Source organism: Ictalurus furcatus, chromosome 27 (assembly GCF_023375685.1).
Source record: "Ictalurus furcatus strain D&B chromosome 27, Billie_1.0, whole genome shotgun sequence".
Classification (NCBI taxonomy): domain Eukaryota; kingdom Metazoa; phylum Chordata; class Actinopteri; order Siluriformes; family Ictaluridae; genus Ictalurus; species Ictalurus furcatus.
The window spans coordinates 7,001,031-7,020,935 of NC_071281.1; the positions used below are offsets into that span (position 1 = coordinate 7,001,031).

Below are 19,905 nucleotides of genomic sequence, written 5' to 3' on the forward strand. Positions count from 1 at the left end.
AAGGAAACCTCCACCCTGAAGCACTCTGCTTGTTAATTTCAGCAGTATCACGGCAATCTCGAGCGAAAGAGTATAAGCACCCCTGTTGGCTCCTAAAAACCAAACAGCACAAGCTTCTTGTCTTAAATTTTCCAGGAACGTTCATCATTAGTGAGAGATCAAGTGTAAACGCTGCACTCCAGAATCCACCGCAGCCGAGTTGTGGCAGAGATGCAGTTTGGCCAGTTACTGATGTATGGTGTTAATTGATTAATCTGTCCAGCTCTCACTTCATCAAAGGACTAAAGCTCTGCTGCACTGCTCTCGTCAGGTAATCAATGGACAATGGGTCAGTCGCTTCAAACTGGATGCAAAAGAATTTATTCATAAATTGTTTGAGCATTTAAATCTATTAACAAATGTAAATCTCGACTTGATCACAATTTGCATGGATCACTGCACATTTATTATATGCACATTCAATTGTCTTTAAAAAAAAAAAAATTAAACATTCAATTATAAAAAACAAACGGCACTCTGTAAACGCAGGGTGGACCCGTCAGTCTGTGCACAGCTGAAAGATGTAAACAAATGCCTCAGGTGATGGAAGATTGGTGCGCGATTTATTATTAATGTCAAATGTTAGATTAAATATTTTTACTGGCTTGGAAGGGAGTCAAAATAACCTCTACATCCATCTTTCAGACTTTACCCTTATCCCTCATTTCGTGCTCCCAGCTGTTTTGTTTTTTTTAATTTAATGTCGCGGGCGTCGCTACATGCAAACGAGCTGCGTCAAGAACGGGCCATCAACATATGCGCACGAGCACGAAGAAAATCAACCTTTCGGAAACTTCTGTAAATCTGTCAGAACGTTTTAGTTTGGTTTGATTTACACACAACTTCATTAAAAGACTGATAAACGAGGTCCGTTACGGGTAATGTGCAAACTCCAAGGGAAAATAGACCATGTTACTGGCATAAGTCTAAACTAACAACTCAGAATTTAACCAAGAAAAATCTTATTGTTCATTATAAAAGATTAAGTCATGCAAGACGTTCTTAAAATGGCTTTTACAGACATTATGTTACAGACAGCAGAATGGAGCCTGACCCGGCATGGTTTCATCCTTTAGAAACTCACCATACAATGGCACATTTGTAAACCTGCCCCAATCAAGCAACTGAATGAACAATATGCATATGAATAAAACCAGGATCAGGGCTATAATTACACAAGAACACTGATGTATTGATTAAAAATCATGTACAATTGCATAGCTGCATCCCAAGGACAAAAAGTCCCACTGAACAACTCTCATATTTGTTGCAATTAATTGATAATTATTTAAACTCGCTTCAACTTTCTTTAGAGACAAAATACGATTCAGAAAGAATCTGATGCACGTGTACTTATTGCGCCGTGTAAATGTGGAATGCTTCATGCATCTCGGTGCAGACGTGAAAGTGATCAGCACTGCAGCAAAGAAAAGACGGGGACGGGGAGTTTCTCTGCTCCGCGGAGGTCCTTTAGTTCGATCACCACCAAGCAGCCCAGCACCTGAGCCTTCTGCTTCTTCATCAGCTCGCACGCTGCACACAGTGTCCCTGATGAAAGCACAGGACATTTATTGTTTATGTACTGAAAAGAGAGACACATCAAGTTTTGCCACTCTTCATTTTCTTGCTATCTGACTATATCATGAGGATGAGGAAAGCTTAAGAAAAAAAAAAAAAAACATTAAACATAAGATAAATTCTTCCAAAGAATCATCTATGACATGTAACCTAAGACTAAAAGAGAAAAGCTAGAGCTGAACATTCCCACTTTCAGACACCCCAAGTAGCTATAGTTAACCGAGCACTAGATGAAACTGTTCTTTGTGATGCGAGGTAAAGATTTCACTGGCGTCTCGTAAGAAAGGACACACCTCCGGTAGCCAGCAGGTCATCGATGACGAGAACCTTCTGTCCAGGGTCCACAGCGTCCACCTGAATCTCCACCTCAGCCTGCGATACCCAATCATGACCAAATAAAGAGGCAATCGCGCAATTTTTCATTTCAACGTTTCATTCAAAGGTCGTTAAATAAAAACACTGCAGTGGCAGCACAAAGTATTGATAATCATCTGTTAAGGAAAGAAATGTTCCACCTCAAAAGGTTTGATCTCGATCGTGTCTGTGCTGATCGAGCACAACATTACTGAGCCAACTAGTTCAGAGATTTCTATATAGTGAGAACATGATATTCAGGACTATTCTTGAAGGTCTCCGTGTGGATATGCAGGTGTTAGACACCAGCTCCAGTGATTAAAAGGGGTGAAATAGAACGGTTTAGTTGGCTTCTTATCCTTTAGATCCTCATTATTATTCAGTCTTGTTCTTATTAGTGCTGTATTAGTCTCGTTATTCGATTATTTTACAAGCCTGATATGGCACTATGAATTACATGAATTCAAATCAGTTTCAGTATTTATTCCATAGTTTTGACCAAGCACCATAAATCGTTGGCCAACATGCCCTTTAGACCACGAGCCAGCCGTCACTGTGCTTTATAGAATCTTGCACACAGACATTAATGCACTTCCTCGCAGCTTTTGGCGTGTGTGAACAAAATACTCAAATTTGGACTGATCGTCAGTTGCTTGATCATCTGTAGGGTACTATGTAATCCTTCCCACGCTGTCTTTCCATAGAATTGTTTTCTTACATACAGTAGGTAGGTAAGGTGTATGCTCGCTCTGCAAGACTAATCAGACAGAACTTTCCTGTTATCTTGTACGGACAATGTGTACTTTGTATATGCACGCCCTGCCGTTCCGTGCTGATCGTCTGGATATGGAAGGGATGACTCGACGCCAAGTTTTGATTTGACTGGATTTATATATCCATACACCGAGTACCCAGTTTATTACAGTACGCCTATTTGCATGTTACACATCATTTGGCCTACAGAACCTACTAGAATTCTGCATAAATTCTACAAGAGGCTGGATCCAGTTCTGAGAACTGATGACTGTGCAGGCCAAGATATGCTTGAAGTGTGAATACACTGCAAGACGGGACAAACTCATGCTAGGCGATTACGTGCAGCGACCACCATTCTCTTCTCATCACACAGGATGGCTCAATGGACTCTGATTCTGTCCGATTCTTTGTCCATTCTTCCCCTCTTCCCACCAGGCAACCTGTCCCCACTGCAGAGGCGTTCTCTTTATTTTACCTTTGACAACATCTGCACCTGTACTATCGCTGCTCATTCTAAACAAAGTCCAGTAAGTGGACAGAGAACACAAACATTGTATTTGGTTGCAAATTCCACCATTTGTGTCATATGTTTGTCCAAAGTATTACAAATAACTGATTGGTGCTTTTTAACACCATTTTTGTAATCTTCTGAAATTGTTTGCTCAGATCAGACAGCTGTTTGAATGTGGCTTGATCAGTAGGACAGATCTAACATCCTCCAAAGTCAGTAAAGTCTTTCCACTTGCCCTTTCCCAACATTCAACTGAATCCCTAAGTGACTCTAGAATAGGGATGTCACGAGAACTGATACTTCGGTACCAACATTCTTAAAACGTGACTGTACTTGTTTTTCTGGAGTAGCGTTGGAACCGATTTTAATGAAGGTACCGTGGTTGCAATTCTTCCGGACCTGATGGGGGCAGCAAATACAAGCACACGGGAAAAACTACAGAAGTTTAGCTCCACCGCGACTCGTTGAGAGGAAAGGTGGTATGGAATATGGAAATACTTCGATTTCGAGGCGGATAACAACAAACATAATTGATGCTGTGAAGCCGGTGTGCAACCGATGCTATCGTTCATTTCAAACAAAGCGAGGAAACACCTGGAATTTGGCGAAGCACCTGAAAGACGGTCCTATATTACGTTTGTTTGCGGCTGCTGGCATTGTGGTCCTGAAACCAGCTAACGTTATGCTCCATGTAATGTTAGCGATAGCCTGTTATTTGTTAATGACGCGAACGCATTGCAATGTCAAACTACCTCCTAATGGGCCACCATGCATCGCCATTCAGCCCGTGTCCTGTCAGATAAATGTAGCCTAATGTCATGAATAATTATTCAAATGTTCATGCTTTTAATAAATATCTTTCTGGCCTGCCACCATATCATTGAATTTAAACTAATGCTTGCATTCAGAGTATAAGGGATGTGTGTGTGCATGCGTTTAGGAGTGCTGCACCTCCACTGTAGCCTGCACTCGTCGTCAGACAGTGTTTGATAACCTACCCTCCCACCCTCCCTCCCTCTTCCTCTCTCTCTGGAGGATGTCCTCCAGGAGAGTTTTTAATTAAATTTATTTTTATACCACACCATGGTATCGTGTACTTTTGGTGGTATCGGTACCAACTACTAGATTTTTGGTATCGTGACATCCCTACTCTAGAAACCCTGCTCTCCCTGGTTTGCACTGTATACATCGTAATCCTATAACAAACGACTTGATGGAATGCGCCATTTGTGTGAAGACAGACAATTGTTAAGACAGAAGATATTTGCGTAGCACTGTATGATATATATTTAAAAAATCCTGTCACACCCTCTTTTCTTTCTCTTTTCTCAGATACCATCATCCTAGCGGTAAAGTGAACTTAAAGGGTTTCGCTGTCCCTAAGACCACACTCGTATGTGTTGGAATCGGTTACTATTCCGACTTAAGCTTTGTGGCTTCAGGTGCTCTTCTCAATAATGGCATTAGCTCAGATTTAACCTTTCACATTAGTGTCTGGATCGGGGGGTCCCATGAGAGCGTCGTTGTTTTCCACCATTCTCAGTGGTTCTTCCCATCACTTGGTTGTTTGTCTGAGTTTATACCACAGCACTGTCGAATTCTCGATTCTGATTGGCGGACAGACGTTCTGAGGTGTGCAGTTATTTTTCAAATAGTAAAGTAGTTCCAGTCAGGTCTTGACCGCATTACAGTTCTAGATCACTTCGCCAAGTGAACTGAAATAACAGAAAAGTTAGCCTACTGCCCACCACAGCACACAGATTTAACAACATGCAAAATGACAGACCATTCAGATTTTCCAGACATATTCAAGTAATAATTGACGACGGGCCGTTTAATTATTAGAAAAATAACGCGCACCCGAGGTGGTAATGCGGCCAGGAAGCGAGGCGGAGGTTTGAGCAGTTACAGAACAGAGAGAGATCGAGAGATAAGCCAGTGAACAAGTTTAAATATTTATTTATTCATTGTATATTCTGCAGTAATAAAAATGAAAAACCCTGTGAACAAGTAGGCCTATCGATATTTATTTATTTGTTCTATTTTTATATTACCAGCATGAAACGAAGAAAAAAAAAACCTGAATCTCTCTCTCTCTCTCTCTTTCTCTCTCCAATAACTGCATATCAGTGGCTCAAGCCTCTGTTACGATACAATCTCTAAAATGACATTTAGGAATTAGCAACGGAGGCTTGAGATGGGATGCGTAATAAAATTAGTTCCACACGCAAGAGCGTTTTGGACATAAGGACTGATAAATGTCTGGAAATATAAGATCTGAACAATGTCTTGAGGTGTGGTCACTGTAAGCAGAATAATGCGTAGCAGCCACTCCGTTTTGCGTCGCACTAATAATTCAACCGCCCGTCAATTATTCCTTACATATTCTGTTTCTGTCTGGTTCCTACAGGTTCTGGATTGTCTGATGGGCTTCTTTGTACTGTCTGCAACTTAGGTTCTGTCTGGTGTGGTTTAGCCCTACTTCAAATGATCTAATGCTTATTCTTATGCTGCTGCGATTAAAGCTTCCGTACTGTCTTCCGGACCCCCCCCCCGTCAGTGGTTCAGTCAGGTCCGAAAATATTTGTGCGTTGACAAAGTTATTGTAGTTTTAGCTGTCTATCACAGTATATTGGAGCTGGAATTAAATAATGAAATGAGCTCATAGTACAGACCTTCGGTGTTAATTTCAGGATACGCTATATGGCCAAAAGTATGTGTACGCCAAACAGTCACAGCAATATGTGTACACCTACATCCTGGAGGGTATGGCCAAGGGACAGCCTCGTAACTAGGGAAAGAATTCCAGTTCATCCATCACAGTTTTTTCCCCACAGTCCTGAATTCACCGCTGAGTTCTTGCTTTTTTAAAAATTTACCACTGATCACTGAATTTACTGTTGATTGGGAAACACCTAATGATTTTGTTGTCTCTCTGATAGGACGTTTAGATTTTTTTCCAGCATAATGATGGCTTGCTTCACTGGCAGTGGTCACTCTTTGAACTTCAGTCAAAAGTGCAAATGCTACAACTGAATACAACTCTAGTCCTTTTATCTGCTTACTTATAAATGAAATAATGACAGAATAAACACACCACTGGACATGGACCAGCCTGCCGTCCAATTAGCTTTGGTCCATTAAAAACGGGGGTTTGGGGAGACCACATATAAAGTGCTGTAATTCCTACACTGTTCTCCTGTCTCCTGAGTTGGGTGTACATACCCTCAGATTTAAGCTGAATATCTGCACTTGGTAGACAAAACTTTCTCAATGTCCAAATATTGATGGGTCTGACTGTATATTCCATGGAGGAGGTAACGATCCATGTTATCCCCAACCTCTAGCTTATTGCCATTCTCTTAGCAGCACTAAAGGCGCTATGGAACATTTACTGGTGTACTTGTGACATTTCATGTCTCATCCAGAAGAGGGTCACTCCCCCCTCCTTTTGGGTGGTGTATGGTCGTCATGGTGGGTTTGGGCAAGGTACTTTGTGCATTGCGATACGTTTTCATATCTTGACATGTACAGCTTCCGTTTCTTCCCCTGGACAGCTTTTTGTGCCAGTGGGATTCCGAGGACTGGTGAGGCGTACGTCTTAATGCACTTGAGCCGAACAACGGTCCGTGTATTCTTGTTTCAGGAGATGAAAACCAAAAAAGCAATACTGTCTAACAGAGTAAAGCTCAAAGAAGTGAACTGAAAGACAAGTAACAAGTAGCAGAATAGCGATCCTCACCGTGGCATACTCGAGAGTGTACTCTACAGACGTCGTGGGACCAGGAAGTTTCCCTTTCTTCCTAACCAAGACAAAGCCGATTCCCAATCTCTGGGCCAAAAGAGGCCCAAACAGAAAGCCCCGGGCTTCCAGACCTGCAAAACAAATAATACAGGTGATATTAATAATGTTATCGGTCTCTAACAAATCTTACAACAAGAAACAGACTGTTTCAAAAGAGTCCTTTCTTGTAACCTTCAATTAATAATCCTATTTTAACCTACAGCTGAACAGAAGATCTTTGGAGTTATTGGGAACTCTTTCTGGTCACTAGAAATGTTCCACAACCACTGAACTACCACTGACCCTGATAAACATCAATAACATTTTTTTATTTTTAAGTGCCAGGGAGTCGATTTAATCCTGTTTAAACTGAAGTACTATATAAAAGCCAACATCTGACAATCAGTGGTTATTTTTCACTTAATGGCTTCATTTAATTTCTAATCCGAGTTGAACAGGATTAGTTAAAATGATTTTCTAAAGTGGTTTTAAGGGCAGCTGAGACTTGCAAGTATTAGCTGTAGCATGCAACTTCCTGGAAGCGCACCAAGGTTGCTCTTTAAATTGAAGGAAAACTGTCTCTTTAGACAAATGCTGGACATTGCCCGAGCAAGTCAAGATTATGAGGAATAGAAACAAGCATAAATCTTTCATGAGTTATTAAAGCGGTGAAGAAGTGACCATCCCATTGAACTGGCTTTTAAAGCTCATAAAAGAGTCCAGGAAAGGCTCGCTATCTTCGCACGCTAATGTGAAGCATCATTTATGTCAGAATGAACTACAACAGTGCGTGGTGCGTTTTACCGTAACAAACAGATATTTCCTATAAACGCCACAAGGAAAGAAACCACAAGGCTGCAATGTGACTTAAGCAAGATCACATGAGGAATGCTGTTATGCTGAATGTCAGCACATCAATGATCAATCAAATGATAGCATTATTTCACATTAAATTTACATATTCACAATCATGGTTAAACGGATGTTTGTATGCATGTGTGTGTGTGTGAGAGAAGATAAAGGTTACAGATTACTTAAATGGGAACTAACTAGTATTTCTAGGCCTGCTAGATTTAATTAAAATGAGATAACATATGAAAAATTTCCTACTTTACACGTGCTACTCTGTATTATATTTTATATTTATTTTCCATCCAGATAGGCCACGTAGGCATTTTTTTGTTGTTTTTTTTACATACCAATCTGATCATTTTAGTTTTGTACAGACACACATCTGCAATTTTCTCTGCAGATGTCATCTCGCTTTATTTTTGGGGGGGGGGGGGATCAAAGGAGCTGTTATAATGGTATAAAGTGTTATTTATTTGTGAATTTATAAAGTAAGATCAACTTTTAGTTTTCTATACATAATGACTATATGCAGCACTGAACAAACCTTAAATAGCCAAGTTTAAACACTGGTACATTAATACTGTTAATGATTTAATTGTTTAATCATTTAGGGTTAATACATTTATCAACATTTATCATTAGATATTTAAGGAGCCGGCCATGTACGCAAACAAACTCGCTACTCCTGTGGTAACTGTAGTGCTTTCTGGATGTGAGAGTTTCATCAACGAGGGGACCCGTCCCCTGGTAAACTAATCCAATCCTAATAGGGCTAATGTCAACGTAGGGCTGCACGATTATGGTCAAAATGATCATCACAATTATTTTGATCAATATTGAGATCACGATGATTCATTGATTTTAGGGACAACATATTCTTATTGCACTTCCACATTTAAATAAACAGACCGCTGCTTTCACCTCCATGTTGTGCTACATTCTTGCTCATGTACAAATCTTTGCATCAAATTAGACTGATCCTTAAAGTGCATCATCTCGTAGAAGCAAAATATCAATAAAATATTACCCAAAATATAGGATAAGTAAAAATAAAAATTCCAGCAACCAAATAAAAACATGCAATCCAATACAACAATTCAGGCCTGTGCAGAAAAGACAATAACAGTGTTTACAGGAGGAGAGACGCAGACAAATCACCCAATAGAGCGGTGACGCAGGGACATTTTGTACCGGAACCCGGAAGTTATCATCACACCGGTTCCCTCGACAAAAACCCAACAGGATTTTCACATAGACTTTTGGATTATTGCAGAAAATAAACTGTGATCAAAAGTTTACAACACTAACACATTTTGTGCATCAAGATCATTTTCACAAATGAACTCAACTTTTATGAAGTTTGAAACCTAAATACAATCTCCAGAAATAAACAGCTAACCGTACGCTATGAACGACCTACACCACGGTCGCTCGACTTCAACGTCACCATCACCGAGCTTTAGAGACCTTTTCTAAACTTGATCTAAAACATTTTCCATAATATGGATTTACTTTCTGGATGAATCTTCATCCACATTTTTGGGGGGAATTGTGCACAGCACACATGAACCCATTTATCTGCAAAGACTTTTCCTGTTCGGTGTGATGACGTTTAATGTCCCCGACAACATGTGTAGTGCCATTTAGCAACATGTTAGTGTCATGATTTCCCCTCGCACAAGCGCTGGAGCTCACAGCGCACTCTGAAACCTGAAGCGAAGCCGCAGCGCAAGCGCTAAAATGCTAACACGTTTCCAGGTTTCGGCGTTACAAAATGACGTCATCCCTGTGCCACTCTATGGTGACTGGCTGTAAGTTTAGGAAGCGCTTGATTTGATCTGCAGGAATTTTCTATGAGCGGAGGACGAACTTTAAACGATATTTGATTATATCTTTTCATGTGACAGCACTGAAGAAATGACACTTTGGTACAATGTAAAGTAGTGAGTGTACAGCTTGTGTAACAGTGTAAATTTGCCGTCCCCTCAAAATAACTCAACACATAGCCATTAATGTCTAAACCGCTGGCAACAAAAGTGAGTACACCCCTAAGTGAAAATGTCCAAATTGGGCCCAATTAGCCATTTTCCCTCCCCGGTGTCATGTGACTTGTTAGTGTTACAAGGTCTCAGGTGTGAATGGGGAGCAGGTGTGTTAAATTTGGTGTCATCGCTCTCACACTCCCTCATACTGGTCACTGGAAGTTCAACATGGCACCTCATGGCACCTCATGGCAAAGAACTCTCTGAGGATCTGAAAAAAAGAATTGTTGCTCTACATAAAGATGGCCTAGGCTATAAGAAGATTGCCAAGACCCTGACCCTGAGCTGCAGCACGGTGGCCAAGACCATACAGCGGTTTAACAGGACAGGTTCCACTCAGAACAGGCCTCGCCATGGTCGACCAAAGAAGTTGAGTGTACGTGCTCAGCGTTATATCCAGAGGTTGTCTTTGGGAAATAGACGTATGAGTGCTGCCAACACTGCTGCAGAGGTTGAAGGGGTGGGGGTCAGTCTGTCAGTGCTCAGACCATACGCCGCACACTGCATCAAATTGGTCTGCATGGCTGTCGTCCCAGAAGGAAGCCTCTTCTAAAGATGATGCACAAGAAAGCCCGCAAACAGTTTGCTGAAGACAAGCAGACTAAGGACATGGATTACTGGAACCATGTCCTGTGGTCTGATGAGACCAAGATAAACTTATTTGGTTCAGATGGTGTCAAGCGTGTGTGGCGGCAACCAGGTGAGGAGTACAAAGACAAGTGTGTCTTGCCTACAGTCAAGCATGGTGGTGGGAGTGTCATGGTCTGGGGCTGCATGAGTGCTGCCGGCACTGGGGAGCTACAGTTCATTGAGGGAACCATGAATGCCAACATGTACTGTGACATACTGAAGCAGAGCATGATCCCGTCCCTTCGGAGACTGGGCCACAGGGCAGTATTCCAGCATGATAACGACCCCAAACACACCTCCAAGACGACCACTGCCTTGCTAAAGAAGCTGAGGGTGAAGGTGATGGACTAAACACTATTGAGCATCTGTGGGGCATCCTCAAACGGAAGGGGGAGGAGCACAAGGTCTCTAACATCCACCAGCTCCGCGATGTCATCATGGAGGAGTGGAAGAGGACTCCAGTGGCAACCTGTGAAGCTCTGGTGAACTCCATGCCCAAGAGGGTTAAGGCAGTGCTGGAAAATAATGGTGGCCACACAAAATATTGACACTTTGGGCCCAATTTGTACATTTTCACTTAGGGGTGTACTCACTTTTGTTGGCAGCGGTTTAGACATTAATGGCTGTGTGTTGAGTTATTTTGAGGGGACAGCAAATTTACACAGTTACACAAGCTGTACACTCACTACTTTACATTGTAGCAAAGTGTCATTTCTTCAGTGTTGTCACATGAAAAGATATCATCAAATATTTACAAAAATGTGAGGGGTGTACTCACTTTTGTGAGATACTGTAAATGTAACACTCGCTCTACAGACTTCATCAAGGACCTATTTAAGTGCAGCATAACACACTGAGAAACCAAGGAGAGATCAAAACAACCAAATTTGCAGTCGACAAAATGGACAAGAGAACGTGACATGGATCGCACAATTCTCTTCTCATGCTCCGCTGACACGCTTGTAAAACACGTCATTTCCACCAATTCTTCTCAGTGTCTCCAACACTGTAGTAACTCCTCATCTGACCTAAATGATCAACTCCACCCACTTTAGAATTGTGATCTATAAAAGGCTCCGACACAGTGATGGTTTCAGATGGTGTGAATTTGGAGCATTGCTCCCCCCCCCACATTTTGTATCTACTGTAGAAGTGGTATAGAAAACAGTTCTTTTATCCCTCCACCTGCACACTATAACGGTGTCACTGTCGCACTGCTTGATTCCCTAGCCTTTCTTAGGCTCGCTGCTTCTGAGGTTTAGCGGTAACTGCATCTTGTTCGGTCTGAAAGTGTGTGTGGTCGGTTGTATGTATCAGCATGCAGCAAATTCCTCACAGGGGAAACGGACGAAAAGTAATGTTCAGCAAATAGACTGTGGTGAGACAATGCAGAGCTTCACATTCACTCCACGAGTGCATTATAAACCACCCACTTTTTTGGTTCTCCTTTCCCGTATAGATATTAAAGTGAATTACCCAGACACCATATTTTGATCTTCCTTTTTCAGCGGTTCTCTGGGCATGTACTGCTTCCGTCCGAGTCGGTCTTCATATTTAATACAGCTTCCCAGGGGAATTTCCTGTAGCACCCCTAAGAATGGATGAATGGGTGAACCCTCTATCCTGTAGTGTGGCACTGGATTGTTATGTGCTAGAAGTATATTACACATCGGCTCAAATCAGCTAGAGACCATTGTTCTGGCTACTTCCGTGACTCATACTGCTGAGCTCAAGTAATCCATCAGGGAAAGAACACCATGTATTTCTACAAGTCTATTAATTCTGAAGAAGGCCATCATGTCCTCCACAGTTCTCTCATACAATGAGCTCAATAGATAATAGTGACGAAGCGCAATAGTGAAAGGACGGACAAGGGGGCTGGCAAAAGTGCAGTGTTATCACCACTCTCTATGGTCTCAGAAAACCTAGTCATGGATGTCCTACAGAAAAGCTGTAAATAAAATGAAAATCTGTCCGTACAGGTTTTTTTTTTTTTTTTGTGATTGTTGTGGTCAAAAACGTGTGCGATGCAACTTGTGGAGTTTCTGTGCTTTTTTGGGGGGGAAACTACTTGAAATGGGAAAAAATGCAATTGCACGAAATTATTTTGCACTGTTTTTCACCGTGATGTTTGCCGGTAAATGCCTTTTAACTGTACTCATGTTTGACGCATGTGAATCAAAGAGGGCTTTGACTGAATGCCCGTTGACGTCATGTGACGCGTCTTGGCCCAAATCCGCAGAAAATCTGTGGTCATTTTGAAAAACTGTATACAAGATTGTAAGCTCCGCCGAATATTGCGGAGTTTGCTTGATTTTGCATGAATTTCTTCTATCACAAAAGCCTGGAAGGACTGATTAAACGCAAGATATACAAGAAAAGGCTAAAAAAAAAAAAACCCCATTTTGCTCTAGGTTACTAGTATGAAATAAGGCTGGAGTTTCCCAATCCAGTTCTCTCCAGAGCTGGAGAGCGACAATCAGTACCCAGAATGCACATTTCTGTACCGCTGATTACCCAAAAAATCTTTAAATAAATAAATAAATAAATAAACAAACTTAATAAAAAAGAAAAAATATGCCAAGCATTTTCTTCTCATTCTGTGTAGGTTGCATTTAAACGTTCTTCATTTCAAAATGAGAAATTGGGAAAACAAGGAAATATCTTTTTTTTTTTTTAATTGTATTAAGTTTATTTCATTTATACTACTTACTACTTTTTTTTTTTGGGGGGGGGGGGGGTCAACACTTTTTTATTTTCTTGTTTCACCACACAAAGTCCATCCGTCGATCCATCCATCTTCTATACCTCTTATCCTACAGGGTCATGGGGAAGCTTTTCTCATTTGTAAGTCGCTTTGGATAAAAGCGTCTGCTAAATGAATAAATGTAAATGTAAATGTAAGCTGGAGCCTATCCCAGGGAGTATGGGGTACGAGGCGGAGTACACCTGGGACGGGGTGCCAATCCACTGCAGGGCAATCACGTACATACAATACGGACACTTTGGACATGCCAGTCAGCCTACCATGCATGTCTTTGGACTGGGGTAAGAAACCGGAGTACCCGGAGGAAACCCCCGCAGCACGGGGAGAACATGCAAACTCCGTCACTCTCTTGCTGTTGCTTTTAAAAAGCGTGTAGTGATCCAGATTAGCAGTACCTCCTGCACTAACAGCGTGACACTAGACAGCTGATTGGAAGGTTGTGAGTTCCAAGCACCGCCCAGCTGACTTGCTCTTAACATTTAACTCATCATGTGTATCCTGCATCAATCGTAAGTCGCTTTGGATTGAAGCGTCAGCCAAATGAGCAAACGTAAGTGGTAATGCAAATACAATGTAGAACCTGGTGTCTTACAGCACTGTAAATCCTCTAAATCATTAGTAAACAACCAACAAACAACCTGATTTAGCAGCACAACAATTGAAAGAGGAAACCGTAACCGTTCACCTGAGTGTCAGAGCAGATGCATTTAAACGGGGGTTTAAATTATTTTTCTCTGTCAGAAATTGCCCCCTTACATAAATTTACCCCATCAACTGTTCTGCCACCTTACAGCACCAGGGCTCCAGGTTCGAGCCCTATCAAGGTTTGTGCATGTTCTCCGTGTTCCTCAGGGTTTCCTCTCATGTGTGGCGACATCGCATCCAGGGTTTGTTCCCGACCGACGCCCAGCATACCTGGCATAGTCTGCAGATCCACCTCAACCACGATCAGCATATCCGAATGTATAGAGCACTTATATAAAGCACTTACATAGGGCAGAAATTAGAGACACTGAGGTTAGACCACACGTACTACAAAGTGCTTCCCAAACGCATCATTTTCACTGACGTCGCATAAACAAATCGGAACATTACAAATGACCTTACAAAGCAAAACCCACAAAGTACAGGAGTAAAAGCGTCCGATTCGGTTCTTGTTCTGAGGCTCGGAGGTGAACTGAAGGCTTAAACCAAGAGTGGAGTTTCAGAACTTATTTATTTACTTTAAACAATCAATCTAACAGGACACACCTGGGTAAGAGGAAACACCCGTCACTCACATGGTCCAATTTTTTTTTTTTTGCTCGCCTACAAATCGGGTAGTCTGTATTGTATTTGTACATAATACCCCACTACCACATAATTCTACCACTCCTTCCCCTCATCTTCTTATGTATATACACTTAGGAACACTAAAGTAATACTGGGTGGGGCCTCCCTTTGCTCAACCTCAATTCTTCATGGCATTGGATTCCACAAGATGTTGGAAACATTCCTTTGAGGTTCTGGTCCATGTTGATGTGACTGCATCACGCAACTCCTGCAGATTTTTCACTTTCATGCTGCGAATCTCATCCCAAAGGTGTTCTACTGGACTAAGATCCGGTGACTGGGAAGGCCACTGAAGTCACGATCATGTTCATGAAACCAGTCTGAGACGACTTTTACTTTGTGACATGCTGGAAGTTGCCATTAGAAGATGGTAAATCGTGGCCATGAAGGGATGCACACGGTCAAAACAATACTCAAATACATTGTGGCATTCAAGTGATGACTGATTGGTATTAACCGGCCCAAAGTGTGCCAAGAAGATATTCCCCACACCGTTACACCACCTCCACCAGCCTGGACTGTTGACAAGGCAGGTTGGGTCCATGGATTCATGCTGTTGGTGTCAAATTCTGACCCTACCATCTGTGTGAATCAGCAGAAGTCGAGTTTCATCAGACTACTCTACATAATTTATAGTTTTCAGCTGTACAGTGTTGGTGAGCCTGTGCCCACTGCAGCCTCAGTTTTCTGTTCTTGGCTGACAGAAGTGGAACCCGTCATGGTCTTCTGCTGCTGTAGTGCATCCACCTCAAGGATTGACATGTTGTGCAGTCTGAGATGCTTTTTTGCTCACCACAATTGTACAGAGTGGTTATCTGAGTTACTGTAACCTTTCTGTCAGCTCGACCCAGTCTGTCCATTCTCCGTTGACGTCCCTCATCAACAAGCCGTTTCCGTCCACAGAACTGCAGCTCCCTGGATGTTTATTCTTTTTCGCACCATTCTGTGTAAACTTTAGAGACTGCTGCGTGTGAAAACCCCAGGAGAAATACTGAAACCAGCCCATCTGGCACCAACAATCATGCCATGGTCAAAATCACAGAGATCGAATTTTTTCTCCATTCTGATGGTCGACGTGAACATTATGCGAAGCCGTTGGCCCGTATCTGCATGATTTTATGCCATCTCAGCAATTTCACGTCTTCGTTAAATAGCTGTTTTTAAAAGCTCAATTTATCATTAGTGTTAGATTATGCAGAGCATTCCACCGAACAAGTCCATGTGAATGTGTTACTATAGAAAATGTCAAGAAGCATAAATATAAATGTGATGTGGCTTGTTGCAAGATTGATGGATTGATTTGCTGAGATAGAAAATTAAAGTCCCTGAGAAGTGCCTTGAAACTTCAATGTGGACGTGTTGATGTAATTTCCACAGAAACAGGAAGTCAGGGGCATATCGAGTGGCTCCTCCCACTATTTAAATGGCCAATCGCTCAACAACGGCAACTTCGACAAGGTACTGGCCGCGTCTGAAATCACATACAATGACAATACGTACTAATCAGTACGCGTGTGTATTATGACTGCAATCCCAGACATACTACATCCGCCATGTTAACATTGTCATGTGACCTTCGACGTCGTCACAAACACAAAAATCTTAAACAAGTTAACAATTGATTCAGGAACTGTTAAACAAGTCCTGTTTAACCTAGGTTTAATATTTACATATACACAAAATATAATATAATTATGAAACCAAGATTGAACTATTTGGAAAAACCACACAGCACTACATCTGGTGTAGAAAGGGCACGGCATATCATCATGAAAACATCCCAACCGTAAAGTATGGTGGAGGAAGCATCATGATTTGGGCCTGCTTTGCTGCATCAGGGCCTGGCCAGCGTGCAATCATTGAGGGGAAGATGAAATCCCAAGTATATCAGACAATTCTTCAGCATAATGTGAGAATGTCTGTATGTCAGCTGAAACCGTACAGAAGTTGGGTGATGCAACAGGACAACGACCCAAAACACTGGCGCAAGTCCACAACAGAATAGCTTCAGAAAAACAAATCCGCCTTTTGGAGTGGCCAAGTCAGAGCCCAGACCTCAACCCAATAGAGATGCTATGGAATGACTTGAAGAGAGCCATACACATGAGATGTCCAAAGAATATGACCGAGCTAAAGCAGTTCTGACAGGAAGAACGGGCTAAAATTCCTCCTGAACGATGTGCAGGTCTGATCCACAGCTACAGGAAGTGCCTGGTTGAGGTTATTGCTCCTGAGGGGGGGGGGTCAACCAGTTACTAATTGTAAGGGTTCATTTACTTTTTCCACTGCCATTTTGAATGTTGAATGAGTGTGTTCAATAAAGACATGAGGGATCAGAATTTATTTTGGGTTATTATTTTAGGCACATCATTTGTCAATACCCTTGACTTAGATGAAGATCAGATCACATTTTATAACAAATGTATGCAGAAAACCATAAAATTCCAAAAGGTTCACATACTTTTTCTTGCCACTAATATATAAATAATCAGACGCTGTGTTCCACTTTTTTAATTATTTTCTGAGCTTGTCCACACCCGTTGCATTGTGGGATTGTTTGACTCGTGTAGCGTCCATCGGTCGCGTCCTGCAAAATCTCACCGGAAACAGTACTCCATCCGGGTTCACATACTTAGAATTTGGACATAGTACCCCTCTGGCGCACTGCTTTATAGTGGGTAAGTATGCGGTTTCACACACAGCCCATTTTTATAATGTTGGGGGCGGGACACTTCAGATTCTACAGAGCATTTGACTGGACAAAAACAAAAATCTGATGAGACCCTGAAGTGCAAAATGATGTCATCAAAATTTTTGATATCTATTGGTGGTAGAGAGAGACTGTACACTTTGATCTAAATGCATATTTTGTCATTCTTTTGGAGCAGACTAGCTTATAGATTACCTAAAGGCAAACATGTTCATACTAAAAGCCACAAAAACTTCAATTCTGATTTCATGGGGACTTTAAATCATCACCTTCTGACCAGTCTGATTCAAGTTTAACAGTGCTGTGGTGGTAAGTAAGTAATGAAGAAAGTAATGAATGAAGTAATGAATGAATGAAGGAATGAATGAAATAATGAAGGAATGAATTAAGTAATGAATGAAGTAATGCAGTAATGAATGAAGTAATGAATGAAGTAATGAAGGAATGAATTAAATAATGAATGAAGTAATGAATGAAGTAATGAGGGAATGAATAAATGAAGTAATGAATAAATGAATAAGTGAAGTAATGAATAAGTGAAGTAATGAATAAGTGAAGTAATGAATAAGTGAAGTAATGAATGGATGGATGAAGTAATGAATACGTGAAGTAATGAATAAGTGAAGTAATGAATGGATGGATGAAGTAATGAATAAATGAATGAATAAAAGAAAGAAAGAGTCTTACCCACAATGAGCTCAGTGTGTGGATGGTTTTGCCTCACGTGCTCCTCAAACAGATCTATAACTGCAGCCAGGGCTTTAGGCTCCTTCAAAATAGGGCAAATATCCCTAAAATGAAAGGAAATAATTAAACATAGCATTATGAGACGTTATATTAAGTAAGTGTGCTCGTTTAGGACACTTCAGTTTCTTTAGTAAAGGTGAAAATCTGACATTTATGTATATAAAGCGACTTAGAAGCTAGCGAAACTACACCACAGAACCAGTGAATGTCAAAATAGTTAGCTAACTTCGTTAGCATTCCTGCTCGCAAGCAATTACTGCCTAAAAATAATATATTTGTTTTCAAACACTGTAAACATATTGAGAAAACAGACCCACTTGAACACGATGCCTTCGATGGGAAAATCAGGAACGTTTCTTATATGCTGGAAAACAAGGTCCAGTTTCTGTGCGCGCGAGCTATCCGCCATGCTTACACTGACCTGAGGAACCGGGCTGTGTCTCAAATCGACGCCTAGCTCTGTAGTGAACACTGAAGAAAAGAGCGAGCGGTTTAGGGCTGTGTTCCAATTGTTCTTACGTTCCGTAGCAGCTGTACTAGTGGCTTTTAGTACATTACTGGAGTTACACCGATTTAAAACAGCAATAGTCTACAGCTAAACAAGTGTAACAAGTCATACATTAATTTTTACTGGTCAGAATCTGTATTAAAGATATCTGGCATTTATTTATTTATTTTAACTAGACAGAATTATATTTTTATTAGTGAGGATTGTATTTTTACATGTCAAGCCATACTGAAGCTATTTATAATTTAATTATGATTAGTCATAAATCACCATCAGCTCACATTTAATTTTTATTAGTAAAAAACTCATTGCAGGTCACTGCAGTGCAGTTTTTATTAGTAGAACTTTGAATTGCAGATGCAGTGCTGTGAAAAAGTATTTGCCCCCATCCTGATTTCTTCTGTTTTTGTGTATATCGCATACTAAATTGTTTCAGAAATTAAAACACAACATGCAAGATAAAACAAAGGCAACCTGAGTACACACAAAATACAGATTTTAAATGATAATGTTATTTATTGAAGCAAAAAAATGTTATCAAATACCAACTGGGCCTGTGTGAAAATGTATTTCCCCCTGTAGTTACCAATTCCCCAAATCTATGAAACTGCATTCATAATGGGGTTCAGCTGGACTAGACACTTATATAGAACTTTTTCAACAGCATGAAGTTGGTTAAAAGATCTTACTGAGTAACACACTATGTCAAAATTGAAAGAAATTCCAGAAATGATGAGGAAGAAGGTGATTGAAATACATGAGTCTGGGAAGGGTTACAAAGCTATTTCAAAGGCTCTGGGACTCCAAAGGACCACAGTGAGAGCCGTTATCTCCAAATGGAAAAACTCGGCACAGTACTGAACCTTCCCAGAAGTGGCCGACCTTCCAAAATTCCTCAGAGAGCACAGTGACGACTCATCCAGCAAGCCACAAACCCAGAAGAACATTAAGACTAATCTGAATTTTGCCAAAGCACGCCTTGATGATCTTCAAACCTTTTGGGAGAATGTTCTGTGGACTGATGAGTCGAAAGTGGAACTGTTTGGAAGACAGGTGTCTCGTTACATCTGGCATAAACCAAACACAGAATTCCACAAAAAGAACATCAGACCTACATGGTGGTGGTAGTGTCTTTAATTTATTTATTCATTTTCATATGGTACATTTACATGTGATTCATTTACGTATGATTCATTTACATGTGATTCATTTACATGAGATTCATATTTAAGTGATACATTTTCATGTGATTCATTTACGTACGATTCATTTACATGTGATTCATTTTCATGAGA

At 41.0% G+C, this 19,905-nt stretch overlaps 1 protein-coding gene across 1 annotated transcript; it reads right to left on the reverse strand.

The window, feature by feature from the left end:
- Window positions 1-5: 5 nt before the first annotated feature.
- aprt (adenine phosphoribosyltransferase) lies at window positions 6-18,539 on the reverse strand. The gene is made up of 5 exons (XM_053616864.1): window positions 18,420-18,539; window positions 18,043-18,146; window positions 6,981-7,114; window positions 1,911-1,989; window positions 6-1,587 (listed from the first exon to the last, which is right to left on the reverse strand). Exons 1-5 carry the CDS (start codon window positions 18,509-18,511, stop codon window positions 1,451-1,453), a joined length of 546 nt encoding a protein of 181 aa, XP_053472839.1. The 5' UTR covers window positions 18,512-18,539; the 3' UTR covers window positions 6-1,450.
- Between the last annotated feature and the right edge of the window lie 1,366 nt (window positions 18,540-19,905).